The sequence below is a fragment of the Lygodium microphyllum genome, chromosome 20 (genome assembly GCF_053477565.2).
Source record: "Lygodium microphyllum isolate KBCC chromosome 20, Lygodium_microphyllum_v1.1.10, whole genome shotgun sequence".
Taxonomy (NCBI): domain Eukaryota; kingdom Viridiplantae; phylum Streptophyta; class Polypodiopsida; order Schizaeales; family Lygodiaceae; genus Lygodium; species Lygodium microphyllum.
The window spans coordinates 124568960-124594512 of NC_141154.1; the positions used below are offsets into that span (position 1 = coordinate 124568960).

The following is a 25553-nucleotide window of genomic DNA, read 5'->3' on the forward strand; positions in this document are numbered from 1 at the left end:
CATCTTTTTTTCAACGTATAAAATAATCAACCTTTGCAACTGATGTACGAGCTAGCAAGCGAAGATTGGAGCTCATATAATCTAGGTCATTCATCTTCATTGTACCAAGACGATTTCTCTTCTTTGAGTGAATGTGATTGAATGAGCTCCATAGTTGCTCTACACAAGAAGAGCTAATTGTTTGGCTAAGAATACGAATAGCCAAACTCTACAACTCTGGAGCTTCTGCCCCGTAGTCCTCCCACCATAAAGCAGCCCCAATATTTGTCATGTCCTCTAGTGCATCCTCTCTACCAAATATCCCTAATGTTTGCTGGTACACAGAGAGCTGATTTTTAATTTTGCATTGCATTTCACGGCTAGGATAAAGCCCAGCAAGCAATGTGTTCCAAGCCTTGACCATCTCAAGGTCTCTTTCTTGCATCTTTCCTTGAAACTCAGGATCAAGTACATATACTGCAGCATGCATAGGAGAGTCATACTCATTCCATCTGCTGATGCATAACTCCTTGATCTGCTCATACCTGTCTGCATTTGGTCCCAAACTCTCCAACCTCTCAATCATGCGATCCCTACCTTTATAGATCTTTCCAATGCATGGATCCATACCATCTACAAGCCTCAACATGTGCATAATAGGATCAACCATTTGGTTGGTGCGATTCACCTCATCTCAAAAATCTCTATCAAAGACATATGCATTGCATAACACAGCAGTAGCAATGGCAGCCCCAATCCAATTTTCAGACTTATCACTAGCAAATAGCTCCCTAATTGCACCTTTGCAATAGTGCAATCGACCAAGCATAAGAAAGTTATATGCAAATCGTGTATCCAAGTATTTGAGAAGTTCTTTGTCACTTCTCTTGTAAAACTCAGCATGCAAGTACTGATGATTACATATAAATGTGATAATCTTATTGCCTTTTGCAACAAGAGATGCAATCCATGGCAAGTCCCCAATATCCTTCAACTAGATATTCAATCAATGCGCCATGCATGGACTAAAGGTGATATGGGGATACATTGCCATTAAAATGTTTCCTATTGCCCTGTTTGTAGGTTCACCATCTGCCACAAACTACACTACATTTTCTACCCCAACAGCTGCATTGCCTCGCACCACTCAGATACCAATACATCTGCACTCTTTCCAGTCTCTAAAGCATCATGACTACCAATAAAGTATACATCTCCATGAGAATATGCAACAACGCCATGTATGGACCTATGGCATGTGTCACTCCATCCATCTACTATCAATGTCACTCCATTTTTTGCCCATTGATTGCGAATATTTGCTGTTGCAATCTCTATGGCTGCTTTCTCCTTTTGAAGCAATGTAGTCCTGATAGTTTCTAATGAAGGGGGCTTATATGTGGGTCCATACTCTGCAATCTTTGCCACCATATTTAAAAAATGAGGTGACCTGGCTGATTTGAATGCAATATGGTCATGGTAAAAAAAGCGTGCCACTGCTGCATCTATTTCCTCTTTTTTCCTTGGTTCCCATTAAGTGTGCAATGAACTCTGTCTAACGCCACAACCTACTACCACTGATGGCCCACGAGAAGGCTGCATAGCCACTAATCCTGGTGGTCTTCTACATGAAGCACCATGCCCTGCTGGCCTTAGAGTTCATGTTGTTGGATCCACTGCTATATTTGGAGTCCTCCTGGCATGTGAATTTCCCATAGAAGTGGCTATGCAGTCAAGTAACTCTTGCCTTTTCTCAATTGATACTTTGGTGAAAAAACGCACCTCTTTCCCCTCCTTGTGTAGAAGATGGGCTCTCACTTTATCAACCCCACTAGTACGAGCATAAGAGCAAAGTTTGCATTTCCAAGGGCAAGCCCCTCCACCTCTCAATGGCACCCCTACATCTACCTCATCCCACCATGACCAAGTAGTGCTTCGACTTCATCCAACTGTTGACGAAGTACCTACTAGGGATGATGAAGATCCCATAGATGTCAATGCTGCCATCTATATAAAAGTGACAAATAATCAGTGAAGTTTAATAAATTTGCAAAAATTTGCAGCTAAAATTTCAACATGCGTGTGTTAAATATTTGCTTAAAATGCCAAAACTTTGGTGCTACTTCAGCCTGCATTCTTTTTACTAAAAATGCCACAAATTTTGGGGCATTCTAGCCTGCATTCCCTTGCTGAAAATGCCCCAAAATTTGGCATATTTTCAGCTCCCAAATTTGGGGCAATGACTAACTCAAAATGCCCCATTCCAGCCTGTATTCCCTTGCTGAAAATGCCCCAAAATTTGGCGCATTTTCAGCTCCCAAATTTGGGGCAATGACTGATTTAAAATGCCCCAAATTTAGGGGCTCTTTTAAATCCCGGGATGATGGATCCCAATACCCCAAATTTGGGGACATTGCAGCCAAATTTAGGTCCCAAATTCCAATCCTAGAGAAAGAACCAAATTTTGGGGCAACTACCAACAACTGAAGTTTGATCCAAAATGCCCCAAATTTGGGAAAGAATCAAGATAATGATCTTGGAGACCTCACCTAATCATGGACGAGAGCCACGCCAGGCAAGAGAGGCGGGCCAAGCAGGTAGGAGAGGTAGGCCGGTCCCGAGAGCAAGTAGGAGCAGGCAATCGGGGCAAGCATGGCAGGCGAGAGCAGGTTGGAGCGACGGGAGAGGCGGAAGCAAGCAGGACAGTTGGCGGGAGTAGGTGGGAGTAGGCAATTAAGGCAAGCGGGACAGTCGGCGAGAGTAGCGCGAGCAAGGGACAATCGACCGGAGCAACGGGCGGGGCAATTGGCGGGAGCAACGCGAGCGAGCGACAATCAGTGAGCAATGGGCAACGGGCAACGGGCAGGAAATGGGCCAAGGAGTCGCACTCATTGAAACGAAAGTTTTTTTTTTTTAAGGTCCACTGCTAGAACAATCGTTCCAAACAAGAAACGGCCTCGGAACGGCCAGGAAACGGCCCAGAACGGGAGTGAACGGGTCAAGGAATGGGCTGGAATGTTCTGCCAACGTTTCCTAGGCTCAAACCTCTCAGAACGCGTTAATCTGTTCCTATGTACCGGAACGGGCGTTCCCTGTCTCTATGCTGCATTTTTACATGGGGAACTTCAAGAAGAAGTGTATGTACAGCAACCCATTGGTTTTGCACTTGAGGGATCCGAACACTTGGTCTGTAAGCTGAAAAAGGCTTTATATAGTTTGAAACAAACTCCTTGAGCTTGGTATGCAAAGATTGATGTTTTTTTACACAACAAAGGGTTCATGAATAGCTCATCAGAGTCTACCCTTAACGCATGTAAAGAGGGGGAATCCTTGCTAGTCATATGTCTACATGTTGATGATCTTTTGCTTACAGGGACACATGCTGATCAGATTTCAGCATTCAAACAAAATTTGAAGCAAACTTTTGAGATGTCAGATTTGGGGCCTTTGCGCCATTACTTGGGCATTCAATTCATTCATGATGCTAGAGGCATTTGATTGTCATAGTCGAGATACATTGATAAACTTCTTGAGAGGTTTGGCTTACACGATTGCAAGCCAGTGACTGTGACTTGTTTGATATCCATACATATGCTCCAGCAATTGGATGTCTTATTTACCTATGCAACACAAGGCCGGACATACAGTTTGTAGTTTCAGCCTTGAGCAGATATATGCATCAACCACACAAGTCACATTGGCAAGCTGTCAAGCATGTTTTCCATTATTTGCAAGGTACTAGGACTCTTGGATTGCTTTATGCCAAGGGGGGACCACTGCACTTACATGCTTATAGTGATACTGATTGGGCTGGTGATTATGATTCTCATCACTCCACTAGTGGCAATTGTTTCTTTCTTGGCTCATCTTGCATCTCTTGGCTTAGCAAGAAACAATCCACTGTTGCCACATTCTCATGTGAAGCTGAGTACAAGGCAGCTTTCATTATCACAATTGAATGCACATGGCTTAGACGCTTGTCAACTGATTTGGATATATATGTCACAAAGCTTACTCCTTTGTTCACTGACTATCAAAAAGCCATTGCAATGGCACGGAACAGAGTGTTTCATGCACGCATGAAACACATTGAGATTCATTATCACTTTGTCAAAGAGAGACTACATGCAGGTGATATCAGCCTTGTCACTATCCTACCACCAATAGCATGGCAGACATCTTCACCAAAGCTCTTCCTCATGAAAAATTTGAAGCATTTCGCAATGCTTTAAGTTTAATCTCCTTTGGTAGATGACACTCCAAGGGGGTTTGTTGGGTTTGACTCATGCCTATGCTCACAAAGGAGTATCGATGATCTTCAATAGGACACTGGGGCACTTTTTACTCTCCCTACGAGAGATTTTTTTCCCAAGATTTGTTTCTTTTATTTTATGTGTCTATATTACACAATTTTAGGCACTTATCATGTTTCACACTCTTCGGGTGTGAACACCCTCTTACAACCCTAAGGTTTAAGAGTTGTATTTTGCACTTACACCTTACACTTTAGATTATTGTATTGGGTGTCGTGTTCTCATACTCTACACTATCTATTGTACTCTTAGCTGAGCTTCGATCTCTTCTTCCTCTCACAATATCAACAAGCTGAGGCAACTTCAAATGCAAGTACAAAATGCAAGGAAGCTAATCACTTCTGAAGATATGGAGACAACTCTTCTTTTACAATAAAAGCTCCGTTTCAGAGGTTTTTATTCCGCCTTGATTGCTTCATGATGGTCTAAGACTCTTCAATGGAAAGAGTTGGTTCCTATGATCTTGGACCAAGAGGAGCAATTGAAATGAACCAATGCTTCTAAATCTAAGGCCTTGGTTGGTCAATTCTCTCAAAAAAAGGGGAAAGACCAAAAGAAAAAAAAGGACAAATCTATCGATCTTTGTGGACCGATAAGGGCGGGTCCCTTAGAGGGAGCTTGTATTTCATGCAAATTGTAGATGATTACAGTAGGATGACATGGGCTTATTTCTTGAAGCTCAAGTCAAAGGCTTTCTCCAACTTTAAGGACTGGTTGCTCTTTGAGGAGAACCGATCACAAGCCAAAAGTTAAAGATCTTATGATCAGATAAGGGCAAAGAATTTGTTTCTAATGAGCTTGCTCATTTTCATGTAGAGATTCTAGTATTCACCAAGAGTTTGCCAATACAAACACTCCTTAGAAGAATAGCATCTTGGAGCAAAAGAATCGCAATGTGATCGAGATGGCTTGTACCATGATGGAGCACTGTCAGATGCCTCGATGTGTATGGGCTAAGGCTATAGCTACTGCAATTCACATCCTTAATCATTCCCCTACTTCCGTTGTTGGTATGACTCCATAAGAGGCATACTATGGGTCTAAGGTAGATGTTTCTTATTTCAAGGCTTTTGGGTGTGATACCTATGTTCACATCCGAAGACACAACGTGACAAATTTGAAGTGGCTTCCAAAAGACAGGTGTTTGTGGGCTATAGCTGCTATCTCAAGGCTACCGATTGTATAATCCCGTTAAGCGAGATGCCTACACAAGCCATAATGCTAGATTCGTGAAAGTTCTAGCCTCGAAGGGGGGTGAGAACCACCCTATTTTTAGAGATCCCGATGACAGTTGGGTGATAGCGATTGTTTCTCTGGAGCCTGTGCCTCTTGAGGACTCTTCTTCGAATGAGGAGCTTAGTTCTCAACCACCAAATTCACTGATTGTTCCCCTGTCATCAGTGGACCTTCCAAAAACTTAAGCAAATGGAGAGTGACAAGGCAAGATCTAGCCTCCTCCTCATTGGGCTTGTAACACTCTTCGTGATACAGGGATTGAGGGGGTCCCTAAGGAGTGGCAACCGTAGGATGGCCCGCAGTGTTCTCAGAGGAACCAAGCATACCACACTGAGCTTGTTTACACTAATTATTGTTTGATGACTCGTGTCATACACGATCGGAAGTTCACTTCCTTAAAGGAGACTTTACAACATAATCATTGGCAAAAAGCGATGGAGCAAGAGCTACAGTCGATTGCGAGAAATGGCAATTGGTATCTTGTGCCGAAGCCTCCTCATAAGAAGATCATTAGCGTCAAATGGGTCTTTCAAGGGCAAGTACTACAATGATCGCACAATGGACAAGCACAAGGCCCGCCTTGTTGCTAAAGGTTTTACACAACGCCCAAGCATTGATTTCCATGATACTTTTGCCACTACCACTAGGATGGCTACTATTCGCGTTGTTCTTGCCTTGGTTAGCCATAGGAGATGGCCGGTCTATCAGTTGGATGTGAAGTCAGTCTTCTTGAATGGGGAGTTGAAGGAGGAGATCTATGTTGAGCAGCCTCCAGGCTTCAGTTCTTCTGATGGAAAGGTGTAAAGGTTGAGGAAGGCTCTCTATGGCCTTAAGCAAGCTCCCCATTCTTGGAATGAGAAGCACTTCATAAGAAGTTTGAGATGACGGATGTGGGACTTCTTTACTTCTTTCTAGGTCATGAGATCTATCAAACTCTAAGGGGGACCTTTATTTCCCAATAGCGGTATGTACAAGAGCTCTTGACTATGTGTGAGATGGAGGGATGCAAGTCTCTTACAACTCCTACCGACCCGAATTGGAAAACTACAGCTCATTTCGATTCTCCTTTGGCGGATACTACATGTTATAGGCAGTTGGTTGGCTCCTTGATTTGGCTTCCTAATACCTATGTTGACTTATGTTATGCTGTAAATGTGCTAGCCGCATTCATGAGTGAACCCAAGATGGTGCATTGGCAAGCTACTCGGAGGATTTTACACTTCCTACGAGGGACTCTTGACCTTGGAATCTATTATCCCACTGGTACAAGTGTTACGGCCTTGATACTTATATGATGGAGCAATTCAGATTGGGCTGGTGATGTGGATCATCAAAGGTCCACAACAGGCTCTTGCTTTAACTTGGGTGTTGGTGCTATTTCATGGAGAAGCAACCCACAATTGCCCTCTCTTTGACTGAGGTAGAGTATTAGGCAACGACTTCTACTACATGTGAGAGTGTGGCTTTGCAAGCTCCTAGAGGAGCTTGGCTGCCCACAGATAAGTCCTACTGTTCTACAATGCAACAATGAGAGTTGCATTGCCTTGGCCAAGAATCATGTGTTTCATGCTCGGATGAAGCATATTAAGATCCAGTTCCATTTCATTTGGGAGAAGATTCTAGATGAGACCATTTCCCTGGTCTACTGCAAGACTAAGGGCAATCTTGCAAATTTGTTTACCAAGGCACTTCCCCAGCCTTCAGTTTGACAACACTCCAAATTCCTTAGCCTTCTACTATGTCCAAGATCTGAGAGGGGGTGCTAGAGCTCGATAGCTGGTCATTCCCCGGACAAGCAGGAGCAACAGGAGCAATTGGTGTAGATGATACATGGCAAGTCAGACAAGAGCATGTTACACATGGTAATAGATCGTACATGCTGTTCAGACAGCACTACTATCAATCAGCTGCATTTAAATGCAGCCGATCTGGTCTTTTTCACTATTTCCTGTTGGCCTATTTATTGGTGCCGATTTGAGTAATGTTTCACAATTGTCTCACATATTTTAGATTGCAAACCATGGAGACTGCCCTTGATGTTGATGGAGACTAAGATCTTCGAGGTGGAGACATTCACAGACATTCTCTCTACACCTATGTATATTTCTACATCCTTATACAGCATTCTACACTGCAGATTTTCTGTGTTGCATTGTCTCTTTCCCTCTCTCTTCTCTCTCTGTTCACTCTTTGTCTTGGTCATTCGCTTCCACATTGCTTCGCTTTGACAATATCACCAAATTCACATTAGACCAGATGATGTTCCAAAGACAACTTAAGATATCTTTTGGGTTGTATGAGTTTCTTGTCATGCCTTTTGGACTTACGAATAACATTTGACAAATTGAAAGAAAAGATAACTTCAAATCATATGCTTGCATTATTGGATATAAGTAATTTGTTGTGCAATGTGATGCATGTGGAAATAGCACAAGGGGCTATTGTAGTGTAGGACAACCGACTAATGGCATATAAGAGTTGTATTCTCCATGGTGCCAAGAGAAATTTTTAAGTTTACTAGAAGAATTACTTGTAATTCGTGCACTTTCAACATGAAAACACTATCTTAGGTGTTGATTTTACAATGCAAACATACCATCAAAACCACTTTTTGACTTGGACTAAGTTGCCTAAGAAGCACATAAAATGTGCAAACTTTATATTTATATTTCACTTTCACATTGCATACATAGATGGAAAAAAGAATGTAGTGATTGATGCATTGTCTCATAAGCCTCTAATTTTGGCTGCCATTATGATATATCACACTAAATTGGATACTATGAAAGATCGGTATACTATTGATTCAAATTTTACGAATGTATATGATCAAGCTTTGCAATAGCCAAAGGTATATTGAGAAACCACTTCTTTAGTTTATTTATATATTTCATTTAGGGTTTCATATTGACAACCCCAAAAAAGACTAGTGTCCACATTTTTTGTCAATTTTTTAGTAAACGCTGACTCAATGTTATGCCACCCCAGATTATATGTATAAATAGGCCATCACTTCATTCATTCTTCACCACTCACTTCAATCATTATTTACCTCCTTTCCTTCGTCATGAGACACCCTTCTTTTCTCTCTCATTGTTTGCCATACACACTCTGTGTTTCCCTCCACAAGCCCTACTGTCTCTTTGGTCTCTTAGTTATTTTTTGACATGGTACTAGAGCATACCTATTTTCTTGGCATGGTATCAAAGCAAAAGGCGCTCAATGAGCCATGAAGATCCTCTACATCAAAGAAGGCAAAGATAGATTGCAGATTCACCATCACCTATTGATTTCTCCCCTTCTGCCATATCACTAGGAGACAAAGATACCCTTCTCTTCCTCTCCCTCCCAACCTCCCTTTTATAGGTTAACACTCCAGTACTATGACTTCTCCACAAGCAAATGGATAGACTAGTGGGTACTCCTCTTCCTGCATCATCAGGCCTCCCACTGATGCTTACCAGCATGGACCTTTGCTGCCTATCCTGTCACAGTATATGTGTCTATCCCTAGACACTTGTTGTGCCATCTCTCCCTTTTAGGCCACAGAGTTTCTTCTACACAGGCTTTTAGATTTTAATGATCAAAGGCAATAAGACGAATTAGCTATGCACTAAGTCCTATCGAGCAAAAGGAGCAAAAGGAGCGACCACCGCAAGGTGCTACGGAGATTGTTTCTACTTCTTCTAGATGCCACCTCAAGAACCCACGGTTCTGCAATCTACTCCACCAAGAGAGAGTGATTGTTGGATACCATCCTCTCGATAGTCCACTCCTCCGCAAGACAGTGGTTGTTCAACTCCTTCCATTACTTTGGTTCCATAGTCCGCTTCCTTAAGAGACAACGAATGTGGCCCACCTTTGGCTTAGCATGAGCCGCATCTTTCCCCACCCTTGACTACTCAAGTTCGAGAGGCCACCTCTAGGAGTTCTTCAACATCTTCGCCACCCCTAATACCTTCGTTGGCATGACCAGCAGCACTTCGTCATCTGATGATTCAAAGTCTATGATCCATGAGTTTTTAGATTCCCTTCCTCTCATAGAGAGGGATATACTCTCTCTACCCTCATAGGAGACAACTCTTTCTTGGCTTCAAAGGAGGGGACCTACACCTCCACCCTCCAAGGGAATACTTACTCATCATGAAGTTCTTCGCCCACCATTTACTCTTTGTGAAGGGCTATCTTCGAGCAATCATTTCTCCTATCAATACCCAAGATCTTTAGGCATCACCTAAATCGAGGCCTTGAAGGTTCAGCCACAACTTGGTAAGGAGGCCTTCAAACTCCTTCCCACAAGGAGTTATGGAGCTAATGGCTTCTCTCTCGACGTGGAGTCAGGTTCTAGAGTTCATCCCGTCTATTGTTCCTTACTCTAGGTAACCTTTAGGTGGAAATCTTGGATCTTCGAGATCCCTTCACATCTCTCTTCGATCCTCTTTCTTCATTCCTTTTTGGGCCTAACAAGGGTGTTGAGAAACCACTTCTTTACTTTGCACACTTCATTTAGGGTTTCACATTGGCAGTCCCAAAAAGTATTGGTGTCCACATTTTGTCACTTTTTCAGTGGGCGCTCACTCACTGACACACCACCCTAGATAGGTTATGTCTATAAATGGGCCGACACTTCATTTATTCTTCACCACTCACTTCAGTCATTCTCCACCTCTCTTCCTTCATCATCATACACCTTTCTCTTCTCTCTTAGTATTTGCTACACACACTGTGTTTTTCCACATAAACCCTGCTATCTCTTTGGTCTCTTAGTTGTTTTTGTTTTTTTTTTTTTTTTTAATAAATTTACATAAGCACTTTATGCTTAGAGATAGTTTTCTAATTATGCATAGCAATTATGTGTTACAAAGCAGTTTAGATCTAAGGTGATGACAAAGAGGCATGTTGCTCCTTATGCAAGGTATAGAGATATTGATGCTACAATCAAGGTAATGTAGCATTTCTTTTATTGGCCTACTTTGAAATACGATATCGAGCAATTTGTCAAGACATGCATTGTATTAAAAAAAAGTATAGTAGGCAAAAGATGTTGGGTTTCTTGCAACCCTTGCCTATTTCTAATCGGCCTTGGTAAAAAATTACTATGGACTTTATCTTTGAGCTCCCTAACATATCTACAAGAAATAATGGGATATAGACTATTATTTGCAGGTTCAATAAGTAGACCTATTTCGCTCCAATGAAAAAGAAGATAAAGAATAATCATATGGTATGCTTATTTTTGTAGTATGTGTTCAAGTATCATGGCATACCAGAGTCGATCATGAGTGATCAAGACCTTCAGATGGCCAATTTGTTTTAAAAGGGGCTCTTTGAAAACATGGGTATCATACTGAAATTTTCTTCATCCTTCCATCCATAGACTAACAATCGATATGCTATGTATTTGATCATAAAACACAATAGGAATAGTACATGCCTTTGGTAGAGTTTACATATAACAATACAATGCATAGTTTCACTAGCAAGGCTTCATTTGAGATCATGGAGGATGGCAAGAAAATATTCCCCTGCCTTACACACAAAGGACAAGATCACTGAGACTAATTGCTATGTGGAAAACATGGATGCAGTCTATGCAAAGGTTAAATATACATTTCAAAGATCTCAAGAGAAGCAAAAGAGGACAATTAATCACCATAGATGTGCTTTGTAGTTTGGAGAGGCTAATTATGTATTGCTGCATTTTAAAAATGCAAGATTGAAAAAGATGAAAAGTAGAGAGAGATTGTATCCAAAGCTAAGTATGAGATATTGTGGGCCCTTCCAAGTATTGAGCGGATCAATGATGTTGCTTATAGGCTGAAATTGTCTCCACAGTAGTAGATACATAATGCCTTTTATGTGAGCTTGTTGAGGCCTTTTATGCCAAAGGATATATCTATTGAAATTTAGCTAGAGGTTGAAAAGCTAGATAAGATATCGGTACCCAAGTAAATTTTGGCACATAAAGAGAAAGATTACAAGTAAATTTTCAAAAAGATACTTGGTGAAAATTCAAATTTATTCACCCAATGGATGCTAAATGGATAAAAGAGAGTGATTTGGTAAACTGTTTTCACTTGTTGCAACTTTCACTCGATGATTTTCAATTAAAACCGACTTTGAATTGAACTAAGTCAAGTTCAATAGAACAAGGATCGTCTAAAGCATTACCTAATGCTCAAAGGAGAGATAGCACTTCCACTCCTCCAATGATAGACAACTCTAGCATATAGTGGATCTCAAATGTATTCGACATGCATCCAAGATATTGTGCTAACAATATGTCTGCCATGAGGTCAGAGTATGGTCATCAATGTATGATCATAAGAGTATGGTCATTAGTATATGACAATCATACAACTTCTGTATGATCATCAAAGTATGGCCATCAGTATATGACCATCAGACATGGTTTTTGCTAGATGATCATCAATTATTAGTAGTACTCAATTGCTTTTATAAACAACAGAATGTTTTATGAATGGCATTGATAATTCAACTATGGTTTATACTCACTTTATGCTTTACTATGGTTATTTAGCCAAAGCAATTGAGAAGTATAAGCAATGGGATGCACCCTATGGGTTTTGGATAAAAGTTTTGGATTACTTATGAGTCTTATGTTATAGTTATGCTAGCTATAAATTTTCAACAAGTGTTTGGCATTAGCATGGTTGACCTCTAGCGGCCGATATTGTTTTTACTATGATACCTTATGGAAATTTCAGTATATTATTTTATTTTTGGCACATGGCAAAGCAATTAAGGATGATGGCAAGGATTTCAAGGGGGAGCTCTGTCATAAGGATGTGGAATTGTGATGCTTTGCTTATGCTTTGTTTGGCATTTAATAAGTTAATAATAAAAGTCCAAATGTGAGGTGCAAATATGATATGCAAGCAAGTTATTTTACAAGATGGGACCAAGGACCCCAAGATATCACTTGGACTTTTGTAACAAGTTGTACTCAATATATATTGGGTGGTACTTGGTGTTAGAAATTGGCCTAGATCACTTTATTAGCCATAAGTGTCAATGGTGATGCTAGGAACTTGGCATTAATTAATTAACCAATTTAGAGACTAATGAGTGCTTAAGAATGCTTGGGTGATAAATTGGCTAGGTAATTGTTGACTGGTCAATTTTTTTAAAAGCAATAAATAATCATTAAATTAATTTTTTGAAAAATAATTTAAAAATGCTGAAAAATGTTGGATTTGGATTAGGAAGGCTACCACTTGGCAAAACTTACCCATGCAAGTGGAGAGAAGGCTGTTGGAGGCTGAAAGAAGGCCATTTTAACTTGGTGCGGGCTGAGAGAGAGGAATGAGAGGCTCCCATAGCTGCAACAGGGCATTCTAGGTCAAATGCAACTAGAGAAGACACAATAGGAGTTGGCAACCTGCCCAAGAGGGCCTACAGCAGCTGGCAACAGCATATTGAGCAGGCAACGGCTCATTTTTGGCTTCCAAACAGCAGCAGACAGCAGCAAGCACACTTCAGAACAGGGCAGCAGCTGATTTGATCAGTTTCTCGTGATGAAACTCTGAAATTTCTCTTTCTACACTTTCACTCTTGTCCTCTAGCCCTTTCTCATCTTCCCTCTTGCATGATAACATTCACATGTGATAATGTGGGCCAAAGCCACATGCAACTCCAATGACAAGAAATGGACAGCAACAAGTGTATCTGAATCCCCCATTTGCAGACCCTCCTTTTTCATACCATCAACCCGAATATTTGGATCAGTTTAGGCAACTAGCTACCAGCAGCATCAAAATAAGAAGATCAGCAACGAAACAGATGTACTAGAGTAGACTAGTAACTCCGGTTATCTCAAGCAACTGAAAGGTTTAAAAGGCCATTATTGCTTCATGGTTCATTATGGTTGCCCACAACCTCTAAGTCATCAACCACAAGTTACAACAGTTCCCAAGCAACTCTGCCGTCCATGCTACAGCAATGTAATTCAGATTTAAGCCTACTCTTCCACAGATTTATTCATGTTCATACATGTGGAGTTTCTTGTCAGAACCACCAGCAGCAGACTAGGTGGATATATACCATCAACCACCACCTCACACCAGTTCTGTTTGTGATGAAGGCTGCAGTCTAGAAGAACATTTGCACTGCTGCAAGTTTATGTGGCTCACCATTCTGAAGGTTACGGATAAGCTTAGAGCAACCACTTGTTTGTGTGCTCCTAAACCAGCAAGTCATATCCCGAATCAGTATTTAATGATTTCATTTACAAAAGTTAACAATTGTCTTTCTCCATAAAACATTGTAAAGTCTGCTCTATCATAGTTCAAAACTAACCGAACAACACACCTCTGCCATGTTCATGTCCATTCCCGGGCATGTTTATGCCTTCATTATTGCCAGTCTACACACTTCAGAGCCCACAAATTATATAGATACTGGAGAAGACATCCATGTATAGTCCCCTCAAATTTCGAAATATGCTTGAAATATGGAGCTGGATGATATAATGGACAATGTAGCTCAAGAGAACACAATGCATTCACAAATTTTCCACCTCTAGAGAGAGCCTTTTGTTGAATTTTCTATTTTTAGCTGTTAACATTGCATTGCATCCACACATACCAGAGACATAAATAATCACCTCAATGAATGAAACTCTGAGCTGTACATCCATTTCTCCTTTTGAACTCTCCACCTTTTTGAATAAAGACTCCATTACTCGAGGAGTAATACCATCTGTACCACCGCCAATGGCAAATCCAGTTCCCATGGTGTATGTTTTACCAGATCCTGTCTAGAGGAACAGAAACGAGAAATAATGAACCTATTCAAGTATCACATGAAGACCATTGCCCATGCCTTCATATTGCAACAGCATTGGCTTCAAAACTATCAGACGATCAAAGTTCACCTGTCCATAAGCCAGTACAGTGGCATTATAACCCTGAAACAAAGCTTCCACAAGGGGAGCCACGCATTCATCGAAGATGGAAGAAGAAGGAGAAAAGCTTCCATATACATGGTCGAAGGTAAAGAAATTGGAGCCAAGCTGAACCTGCGATATGAAAAAGTATGGCAAAAGTATGAATGGAGCAATGTGAGAGGGTACAAGGAGAAGGCAGAAAGATTGGAATGCATGGACATACCTGTGGTTCGCCAGGAACAACCGTTATGCAATCCTTGCAACCCTGCAGCCGCTCGGTAGGGGTGAGAGGCCGGATACGAAGAGCGACGATGATGCGCTGAGAGCTGGGAGGCTCCTTGTCTGAAGGCACGGAAGCCGAAGTGCCTCCTCCTGCTGCTGCCGCCGCCGCTGGTGATGCAGGAGTACATGTAGGAGCGGCCTTTCCTTCCTGTGCTGCAGCTTCATACGGGACCTTCGGCTCTTCGCACGGCGTGGCGCAGCAACCGGAATCCATTCTGCCTGAATCATCAGAAGAAGCTGCTGCCAGCTCCTTGAATCGCCTCAATGCGGACCTCGATTACAGGAGAACATCTTTGGAGCTTGTATCGTCCAGTCGCTTGGGAAGACGACTCAGAAGAGACGACACAGAAGGGGGACGGGGGAAGAGAGAGTGTGTGTGTGTGTGTGTGTGTGCGCGCGCGCGAAAGAGAACGAAGCCCGAACCACCTTCGGACGTTGCGTCTCCTTGCATCTTGATCGCGCCACCCTAGAGTCGGAGTTCGATGTCACAATTTTATGCATCTTCCTTCGTAGAGATGAAAGACGTGAATGCGCCAATTTGGCTTAGGGTGGGTTCAGACCGAGGAGACAAACAGGGGTCCCAAATACAGATGGCCAATCAAATTTTAGGATGGAAAACTGTATGTTCACACAAGGTGGAAGGCTAGAAAAATTAGGGCCCCTTTTTGACACGTCATGGCCAAGTTTTTGCTCCTCACTTATGGCCTGCCTAGCATAGTTACTTCTCATTCGTGCCATATCTTCTCTTTGGTGCTTTGCTGCTTGCTTATGCAACAAAAGCTTCAAGACTACCATTGCAGTTCTTGAGCTCTCTCTCTCCTCTATATATACGTGCTACTTCAATCACATCATCAAACTCTCATTAAGCTTCAATCATCTATAGGTACTCTCTCTCTCTCTCTCTATGGCACAGTGATTGGGTGCATCTCTCCCCAGAGGTATGTAATCTTCGTTGAAAATCGTGTGTATCTCTTTTCTTTTTCGTAATAGTTGGGTGCATCTCTCTCTCTCTCTCTCTCTCTCTCTCTCTCTCTCTCTCTCTCTCTCTCTCTCTCTCTCTCTCTCTCTCCAAAGAGGCATGCAATTTGCATTGAACTCAAAATTTAGGTGTATCTATGTCTATATGTCTCTCTCTCGATGCATTGGATCAATAAATCAAGTCTAGAAATTGGATTTGTGTTGAAATTGGGCATTAGAAGGCCTAATTTATGCAGTACTGTGTTACACTAAATTTCCTTTGAAATTGGAAAAGTATTGCTTTTAGTACCGAGCCTTAGTTTATAGACAGTTATTAGAACTCAATTTTGCAGCAATACATTCTTTAATTTGCAACATTCATTGGTGCACATCAAAACTCAATTATAATTTGTTGTAGCCTTCACACATGTGGTAGAAAGTGTGTGTAGCAAGATAAAATAGAAAAACAAAGTTAGGTACAATTTTGCCATTCTTTTCTCTATATATTTGTGAATGTCATCTATAAATAGATCTTGAAATTTGTTGTTGCATCCATTTGTTACAGCCTTCGAACTCTTGATAGAAAGTTTGTGGAGGAGGATAAAACACAAAAAGGAGGTTAGGAACAATTTTGTCTTTTTTTCTCTATATATGTGTAAATATCTTGTTAAATGTAATCAAATGATTGTCTTATTTTCTAGGCTTGCAGCAATGGCTTTCCGCCAATATACACAAGACTCTCAAGATGACATTGTCATGGAATCACAACCACAAATCTCTTTGGATAGCCAAATCTCAAGTCCTTCAGGTTTGCTCCCAAATGCACCATATTATTTGCAGCATCTTCCACAAATGGGTATGCAATTCAGAACACTTCCACATGGGTTTAGTGCTATGCTTAATGATGGCTCCTATTCTGAACACTTGTAATACACAACACCTCAACCTACCAATATGCAAGGGGTTCAACCCTTCTCTACCAAAGGTCTAAAATTGGACCATCACGAGGCAAGTGTGCAATTACCTCAACGACCTCCAAAGTCTCGAGGAACAAAGAAGCATGTAGTGGTACCCAATAATGTGTCACTTACCCTTCCTCTCCCTAAGAAGAGCAAGACTAAGGGGAAGAAAGCCATGACCAATGACATAGACAATGAGGAGGATAGAGAAGAAAAAAAAAACAACTTTTGGAAGGATTTTTGGGTTGAGTAGCTAGTTCATGCTCATGGTAGTATGAATGACTAGTTCAACAAGCCTCAAAAACAAGGTGTTGATCTTTGGGGTAAAATTGCCACACAGATGGCTTCCATGTATTCTGATTTTGATAAGGATAGTGAGTATTGTAGGAAGAAGTGGACTTGTGCGTATCAACAATACAAGCAAGATAAAGTACACAACACAATCTTGGGCAATGATAGGAAGATAACATGTAAGTGGTATGATGTAGTGGATGAGTACATGCATGGCCGAGCTCATGTCACATGCATCAGTCATGTTTCTTCCACCCAAGAAAACTCGAAAGTAGAGAGAGAAGCATCCCTAGGGAATGTTGAAGGTAGTACATCTATAGAAAAGCACAAAAGATATTGGGATCTAATCGCACACGTCGCAAGCCCACCATTGATGACTACCTATTTGCGATGGTTAACATTGGACGAGAGCTAGTCTCACAACTAAAAGATTCATCTGAGTGACAGGATGCAATAGAATCCCGCAAACTTGATATATTTCAAGCCATGCATGGTAGCATGGTGGCATTTCTAGAGCTAGCTAAGAAGCCTACTTAGTGTAGTAATGTTGAATTGTAATGGGAGTTTAAAGTTTAATTTTAATCTCATGTTGGTGTTCCAATCTCAATATTGTAAAATGTCTCTATATGTGTCTTCAAAAACGCAAATGTTGGTTTTGAAAGTGTACTAACTTTGAATTATTATTAATTTGAAGCTTGGTTCTTAGTAAAATGCAACTCAATAGTTATGTATCTATTGATTTTGCTGAATGGACATCATAAATTTCAATTTTTATATTTTTGTATTTTTGTATGAAAAATACAACTTAATTTGAGTTTTTATATGTGTATCTTCAAATTTTTCTATTAGGATTAGCAAGTTTTGATTAGATTTTGCATATGTAGAGTCTATGACATGCAGTAGAGAGATGGCTTTGTATTGTGCTTGGGTGATATCTGTTATGATGCTAGCCATGCTAGATTATATATCGGAGGAAGTTGATGATATTGCAAAGGCATGGGTTTATGAGGCAAAAGTTGTTGCCAAGATGATGAAGACAAAGACCCTAAATCATTGTCGAGGTCACCTTACTCAACGATGTTGGGCTTATCCATATGCCCAAATTTTTTATCAAGCCACCTTAATGGGATCATACACAGCCTAAATGTTCAAGAAACATCTTTGTGTTAGCAGGGATACATTCCACTATCCTTGTGGCCAATTGTCTGCTATATTTGGGAGGCAAGATACTCGCATGAGACAAGCCATACCACTTCAAACCCGTATATTGCATAGGTTGGCAAGTGGAACTCTGCTCAAAGTTCTTGCAAATCTCTACGGATGTGGGAAAGGTATAGCATGTCACATAGTGCTACAATTTTGTGTAGCATTGGTAGCATTAGGATTGAAGGATACATATATATGTTGGCCAACACCGTTTCGAATGCAAAAGCTTTCCGAACAATTTGAAGCTATCAGAGGCATTCCCTTTGTGATTGGTGCCATTGACGGAACACATATCCCCATCATAGCACCTAAGGACAATGCAATAGACTACTGTAACAAAAAAAGGTTTTCACTCTATTTTGTTACAATTGACAATTGCACTTGATTGCACTGCTTGGGAGTATGATGTAGGTTGGTGTGGGTCCATACATGACTCTATGAAAATTGGCAACAATGCACTCAGGATCCGAGCAACAAAGATGACATTGGCAAGTATTGCTTGGTAGGTGATTGTGCATACACTACAAAACCATACATCCTAGTTCCTTTTAAAGGAAGCAAGGAAGGCTTGTCTAAGATGAAGTATTATTGGAATTTCATCGAGTCTAGTATATGAATGGCCATTGAGAGGGCTTTTGGATTGCTAAAGGAAAGGTTTCGGATTCTCCTAAAACACGTAGACGTGGATCTACTTAATGTTCCCGACATTATCACCGCATGTCTTGTGTTACATAATATTTTCATACTACATGGTGACACCTTTGACATGGATTGGGCAAGGGATACTGAAACAGCCCTCAAGCAATCAGTAAACCTTGAGGTAGGGACCACAAGGACATCAACATCCACCTTATTTGAAGCTTGTGTAGGTCTACCAATGTCAAAAGAAGAGGTGGTCAATCGAGCACAAATTGAAGCGGATGATGTAGAGATCAACTGTATGGGTAGGGACCACAAGGACATCAACATCCACCCTATTTGAAGTTCGTGTAGGTCTACCAATGTCAAAAGAAGAGGTGGTCAATCGAGCACAAATTGAAGCGGATGATGTAGAGACCAATAGTATGGGTAGAACTACTAAATGCAGGGACAATTTGCCACGACTAATGTATAAGGAACATTGTTGTAGAAACATCCAAGTGGTTTTTGGTGATAGTGAAGATGAGCATCTAGGTGAGACAAGTAATCTACAATATAAATCTATAGATTCAAATTCAACTTTGTACAAATCTTCTTATAAATATTTGAAAATATTCTCTGAAATTATACTCAAAAGTTACTTTACTGTACACTTTGTTAGATGTTCATTTTTGTTCTTTTTTGTGTACTCTGCTATTCTAATCAAAATTAATGGTATATCAGTAGCAAATTTTGTAGTGTAGTAATGTCTCCCTTCTATTTTGAAGGGTATGTAATCCATAACACAATAACACTTTTGTTATATGGGACTCCTGCATTTGCTTGTGCTGTTATTCTTATTTCTCTAACCAAGAGATGCATGCTAAAATTTGGAAATCAGGAGTAGAGATAGATCTTTTTTTGGGCAACACATAAAAATGTGGCTTAAATGTGGAAGCACATGATGTTTTTTGTCATTTCATGATATAGTCTCATGGAATGGTTTAATTGTAGGATATATTGAACATGGGTTCTGTGAGGAAGTTGACAAATATTTTCAGCAAATGCAACTCGATATGCATGTCAAATGTGGCTCTGTTGTAGAAGGAGAAAAAGTGTTCGATTGGCTGCCATTTTGCAATACACTGTCTTGGATTGCACTCTTTGAAGGGTATGTTGAAGATAGGTTTGATGAGAAAGTGGTCAATTGTTTCAAACACATGCAAGCTGAGAGCTGATTTTCCAGAAGAGAAGAACAAGTGAAGGCATGTAGGTCTCTTAGTTGAATGCAAGTTTGATGTGTTCTAGCCTCTAGGCTTTACTCCTCTTGCCACAATATGTAGTTTGTGAGGAGCTCATCTAATAGAGAAGAGACCCTTGACGTGCCTCAGGCTTTACTCCTTTGCTACAATAATGTAGTCTTTGAAGAGCCTACTTGATAGAGAAGAGGCCCTTTTTTCCACTTAAAGAACTTCCCTCAAGTACTTTAAGTGGGGTTGATCTTTTTTCAACCACTCTTTTTTTGAGAAAGTGGGGTTGATCTTTTTTCAACCGCTCTTTTTTTGAGAAAGTGGGGTTGATCAACTGGTGGAGATTATTAAAGTACTAAAAGTGCATTTTCATGGTTTTAGATGACTTTTAGTTTAGGGTGGTAGCTTTCTCTTAGTTGTTCATTAAATCTTACTCCCACATATACTTCTTTGGATTTTCAAGACTATTTGCTCATTTGCCTTGTTTATTTGTTGTTTCTCGAAGGGGTGGGCATTGTTGCTTTGATAATGGATTTGTTTGTGTTTTTCATTGTTTCTTGATGTCTTTCAGGGCTTGTAAGTTGTTGCTATTGCATTGTGACCAATGAGCACAAGGCTTTTTACTCTTCAAAGTTTTAAACTTGTTGTAGGTTCTAGGTACTCCCCCAAGGGATGAGATAAAATGCATGAATCCTAACTACACTAATTATAAGTTCCCACAAATCAAAACACATCCTTGGCACAAGGTTGGTTGGCTTGTAGCATCATTTTTCTACTTTTGAACTGTGCAAAAACTCTTTACAGTTTGGGTCAACTAAAGTCAGCAGAATCGATTTCAAGTCTTCCCCAAAAGAACACCACCTAAGGCAGTTGATTTGGTGTCTAAACTGTTGCAGTATTCTCCTAGTCTAAGATTCAATGTAGTAAGATCTCTGTTTTTAATCTTATAGTCCTCTGTAATAATATTTTCCTATGCAAGGTACTGAGCATCATGTTTAATCTTTAATGTGAACAAGAAAAGTGGCTCAATTTGCAACTGCAATAGTTACTTTACTGTGTCTTAATTTGCAACTAAAGTATTTACTTTACCGTCATTTGAGTTCGTTCTATTCTCAATTGTGTACCAGCTTGAAGCATGTGCGCATCCTTTCTTTGATGAGCTTCGTGATCCAAATACTCGACTTCCATCTGGAAGACCACTTCCTCCTCTATTTAATTTTAAACTTCCAAGTTTGTATAAGAGCAAGTTCTCCTACCTTGTAGACACATCATTCCATATAATTGTGTCTGATAGTTTTTTTAGTTGTTAAAACAACAAAGTTGAAAGGTGCAACTCCAAAACTACTCCAGAAACTTATACCTGAGTAGGTTGGAAAGAAAAGCTAGTGATGGAAATGTATAATATAAAGGCTTGAAGATTTCAGTAGCTGTACATGATCCATCAAAAGTTGGCAAGTTTTGTCTTGCAACTTCATTTTTGTAAATTTGGAGGAGAAAAAGCTTTGGCAAGTAAGGCCACCTATAGTAGTTGTTTGACATGAAGTTTGATGAGGGGGTACCTGTTCTATGCTCCAAAATTACAAAGTGCAATGAAATGGATTGGATTCAGGAAACCTTTGGGTAGTGGTATGAAATACCTCCATGGCCTAATGGTGGTGATCCTTTTCTAAAGCAAGCGCTTCACATTAGTGTAGCTTACTAGTATAACTTGTATACATATATGAGGCCAGTTGGTCCCTATATATTGCAAGAGATGTTTAAGATGGCAAGTTGCTTGGATAATGTCATCTCCCATTCTTGAATGCATGAAAAATGGGGATGCAGTTGGAATTTGTTATATGTCTCTAATTTTGTGTGGTTTTTCATGGTGGAAACTATCAGATTCCATGCATGTTTCATATGTTAACATTGATTCTAAGTCAAAGCTAGTTGTACATAATTTTGGAGGCTGCAATCAACAGTATACCATTTTACACTAGTACATGCAAGTTTTGGTTGCCCTTTGTGATCACCGTTTGGGAGTTGGAGCCATTTCTTGTACAATTCGTTCATTAACTACCCTTCCTTAACAAGTGGGCTAGCCAAAGGTAGTTGGTGGGCTCAATGTAGTATACATGCAACTATTGGGAAAGCTTGATTGCAAATGGGTGCTTGTATATGGGGATAAACACTCATTACTCCTATATCATTCATGTAAAAGCTAAAACCCCGTCTTTTCTGCAACTAGTTTTGCAAAGGACTTTTGCCAAGACTCATTGATGTGGACTTTGTACCTTTGCAATAAGACGGTCATCCACAATCTCTCAAGATTTGCCACTGCTTTGTTTACCCATGGAGGATATAACCTTCACATTCCATTTCCAATCACTTAGCACAACATCATAGAGTACACTTTCCCCTTGAAGGCATACACAAACACCATAAGATACCTTATGAAGTTGCATGCTACATCCTTTTTGCCATTGCTTGGCCATTATCAAGCTACCATTGCTTACATCTAGACCGTTTAAATGAGGTAAAAGGAACCCAAGCATGCATACAAGTTGGGCTTCAAAGAGTCATCTGACATACTCTCAAGCATCCGGGGGATCAAAGCTCTCTCTCTATTGAGAATTTGAGTGATTGTGAGCTTATCACCATGCAGCACAACCACGTTCAGATCGAGGGCATCTAATGATTTTCCCACTAGCTGTCCAAGCCTTTGCTATTAATAGCAACAAAACCACTTCATTGACCTTATTCATGATAGCTTGGAAGATTCCAAGTACTTAAATGCTGTCTATCTCAAGAATGATCAACTTTCAGGTGAACTGCCATGGAGTATTGGACTTCTGCCGACTTCTCCACGACTCATCGATGTGGACTTTGTACCTTTGCAATAAGATGATCATCTAAAATCCCTCAAGATTTGCCACTACTTTGTTTACCCATGAAGGATATAACGTTCACATTCCCTTTCCAATCACTTAGTACAACATCATAGAGTATAATTTCCCCTTGAATGCATACACAAAAACCATGAGATACCTTATGAAGTTGCAAGCTACATCATTTCTGCCATTGCTTGGCCATTATCAAGCTGCCATTGCTTACATCTAGACCATTAAACGAGGTAAAAGGAAAGGTTCTCTCCCAAGCATGCATACAAGCTGGGCTTCAAAGAGTATCTGACATACTCTCAAGCTTATGTGGGGGCGTGATGTCGATGATCACAGAAGAGGAGGCGAGTAGAAAATAGTGGGAGCAAGCACATGCCTTGTGAGTTGCGGTAGACAGCAACGAAGCAATCGTTGTCATCTTCTTTCGCTTCTTTTGTTCCTTTCCTTGTTCCCCCAAGCTCCTTTTGCTCCTTTCCTTGTCCAACGAACAACTCTTGAGAAATCCTTGTGGATGGGTGGAAAAGGGGATTTTTCACCCTTTTGTCCATCGTACAAGTGTGAACCCACCCTTAATCCTTACGTCGTCTTGCCAATTTGACTTTGTACATTTTCTTCAATGTAATTCAAGAGAAGTAAATGTTATTTCTCCTGAATTGTGAAATTTACTTCTCTTGATTCCTCAAAGCAAGTCAAGCATAGCAATTCTCATTAGAACAATTGCACACTTCTTCACTCATCGTTCAATATAATGGATAATTCTAAAGTTGCAACAACTGCATACTTCTTTACTCATCATTCAATATAATCAATAAGTCTATAGGTTATGATTTTTTAGGTCATATTTGGAATTAGAGAGCATGATAATGCAAATCCTTAGTAGATGCTAGGATCTAGTTTGTTTGTTACCATAAGTGTCATGCATCATCCATCTTGAAAGGTTGGTGCATGCACATAGATAGAATTGAAAGGTTTCTATTCTTTGGCCTTTGATAGCTAACATTGCTTTGATTTTGGGATACATTCTATTTCTAGCCCCCTTAACAACAATAATAGAAATAGAGCCTATGTCCTCTGTGAAACCACTCAACAAAAACCTACTCTTATTGAGCTTCATATTTATGGTTTTTGTATTTTGCATGCAAAAACATACTACAATAAGTTTTGCATGCTCGTGTTTTGTGTAGAAAATTTAGACAATATGAACATGAATGTCATAATTATAGATGGAGACATCTCCTATCAATATCTCTCAACTTATTGCACATGGTTTACACTTATCTTTGCTAGTGACTAATCTTGCATGATTAGGAGATTAAGAAGGTAGGCATCAAGCTAAGAAGAAGCATCAAACTAGTATGGTAGTACCTCTCCCTCATTACATAATCATCATAGATTAAGATACTCGATAGCAAAGGATAGGATCCCTTCATGTTTTCCTAGTATTGAAAAACATTAAAAGGAAATGTCACATGATAAAAAATAATAAGTGTAAGTAAAAGAGAGAGAATTGAAAAATAAAAATTTGCATTAGAAGATTCAATGAATGTGATGGACCTAAAAACGGGCCAGCGCTGGCTCATGCACTAGCCGGGCCTCGTCACTACGCACAAGACAACCCCTCGGCCTCGCGGCCAGGAGTGTCTATCGAAATCTCTGCCTTCCTAAACATTGCGTTTGTATACGTTGTAGTCCAACTGATCCTAACCCAATATTACTCCTCAGAGGGAGTCCCTTTCACATAGCCAAATAGGCTCGAATCACATACACATGGGGTTCCTCCTACGGCTGAATACCGTCAACCCTCTGCGACTCTCCTACACCTTGGGGATTGGCCCCTCAGTGCGTCGCTCAACAAATAGACATTTCGCACAAACGTCGCTCAGGGTACCAAATAAACGTGTCCAGGCATGTACCATTGTCCTTACTTGATTTCCCCTTTAGGATCCCACGACTAGCCTACAGCATGGGTATCTCACTGCCTCTCAACGTAGGTCATGTCCTCATAAACCAATTGCAATGCATGTCCAGGAGCTGATCACACTGATACTTTTAAAATCTTTTTCATGCTCCATGCATTTGGTGGATGCCTAGTGCTCAAACATTTAGCAAAATAGTATTGTGCACAAGTGCAAAACATTCTTTTAATGGTTTCCAACTACCGTTCGTGCTTCGTTGCATGGGCCTAGCACCGAGGTGATCCTCGTGCTACTAAGCTCTTAATTTTAATTATCATCCGTCCTAAATGCTATGCATAGAAATCAACAACTTTCCCATCATTTCACACGGCATTTAGACATATTTCAACTCCTCTACCCTTCCCCGTTTAAATATTACATCGTTGGATGGATTTATAGGGTATTTTGACATCATTTTTTGTGTAGAAAGCGGAAAAAGACGCACTAGAACAAGAAAGTGGGGTTGAACTGAGGCAAATCCTCATGCTTCAGTCCCCACAAACATCCACAAACATTGCTCTTATTTATCCTTATTTTTCAGAACCCAAAATGTATTTTTCCCCTATTTTTTAGGGTTTTTCCACCATTTTCTTGCAATTTTTCCCATTTTCTCCCATTTTTTAATTGCTGAAAATTAAGTTCAGTTTATGGGCTGTGGCCCTTAGTTCATTTCAGCAGAAAAAGAATTTTAGTAGGTGTGGATTAATTTATTACATCATT

General features: G+C 40.3%; 1 protein-coding gene across 1 annotated transcript in view; it reads right to left on the bottom strand.

Annotated features, from left to right (window-relative positions):
- LOC148019346 (kinesin-like protein KIN-4A) overlaps positions 1-15197 on the bottom strand; it is a 193912-nt gene extending 178715 nt beyond the window's left edge. Inside the window, exons 1-3 of the mRNA XM_087660982.1 lie at positions 14660-15197; positions 14425-14568; positions 14155-14307 (exon numbers count right to left, since the gene is read on the bottom strand). Coding sequence (XP_087517108.1) covers positions 14155-14307; positions 14425-14568; positions 14660-14932 — 570 coding nt within the window. The 5' untranslated portion in view covers positions 14933-15197. The remainder of the gene's footprint in view (positions 1-14154; positions 14308-14424; positions 14569-14659) is intronic.
- Positions 15198-25553: the final 10356 nt, after the last annotated feature.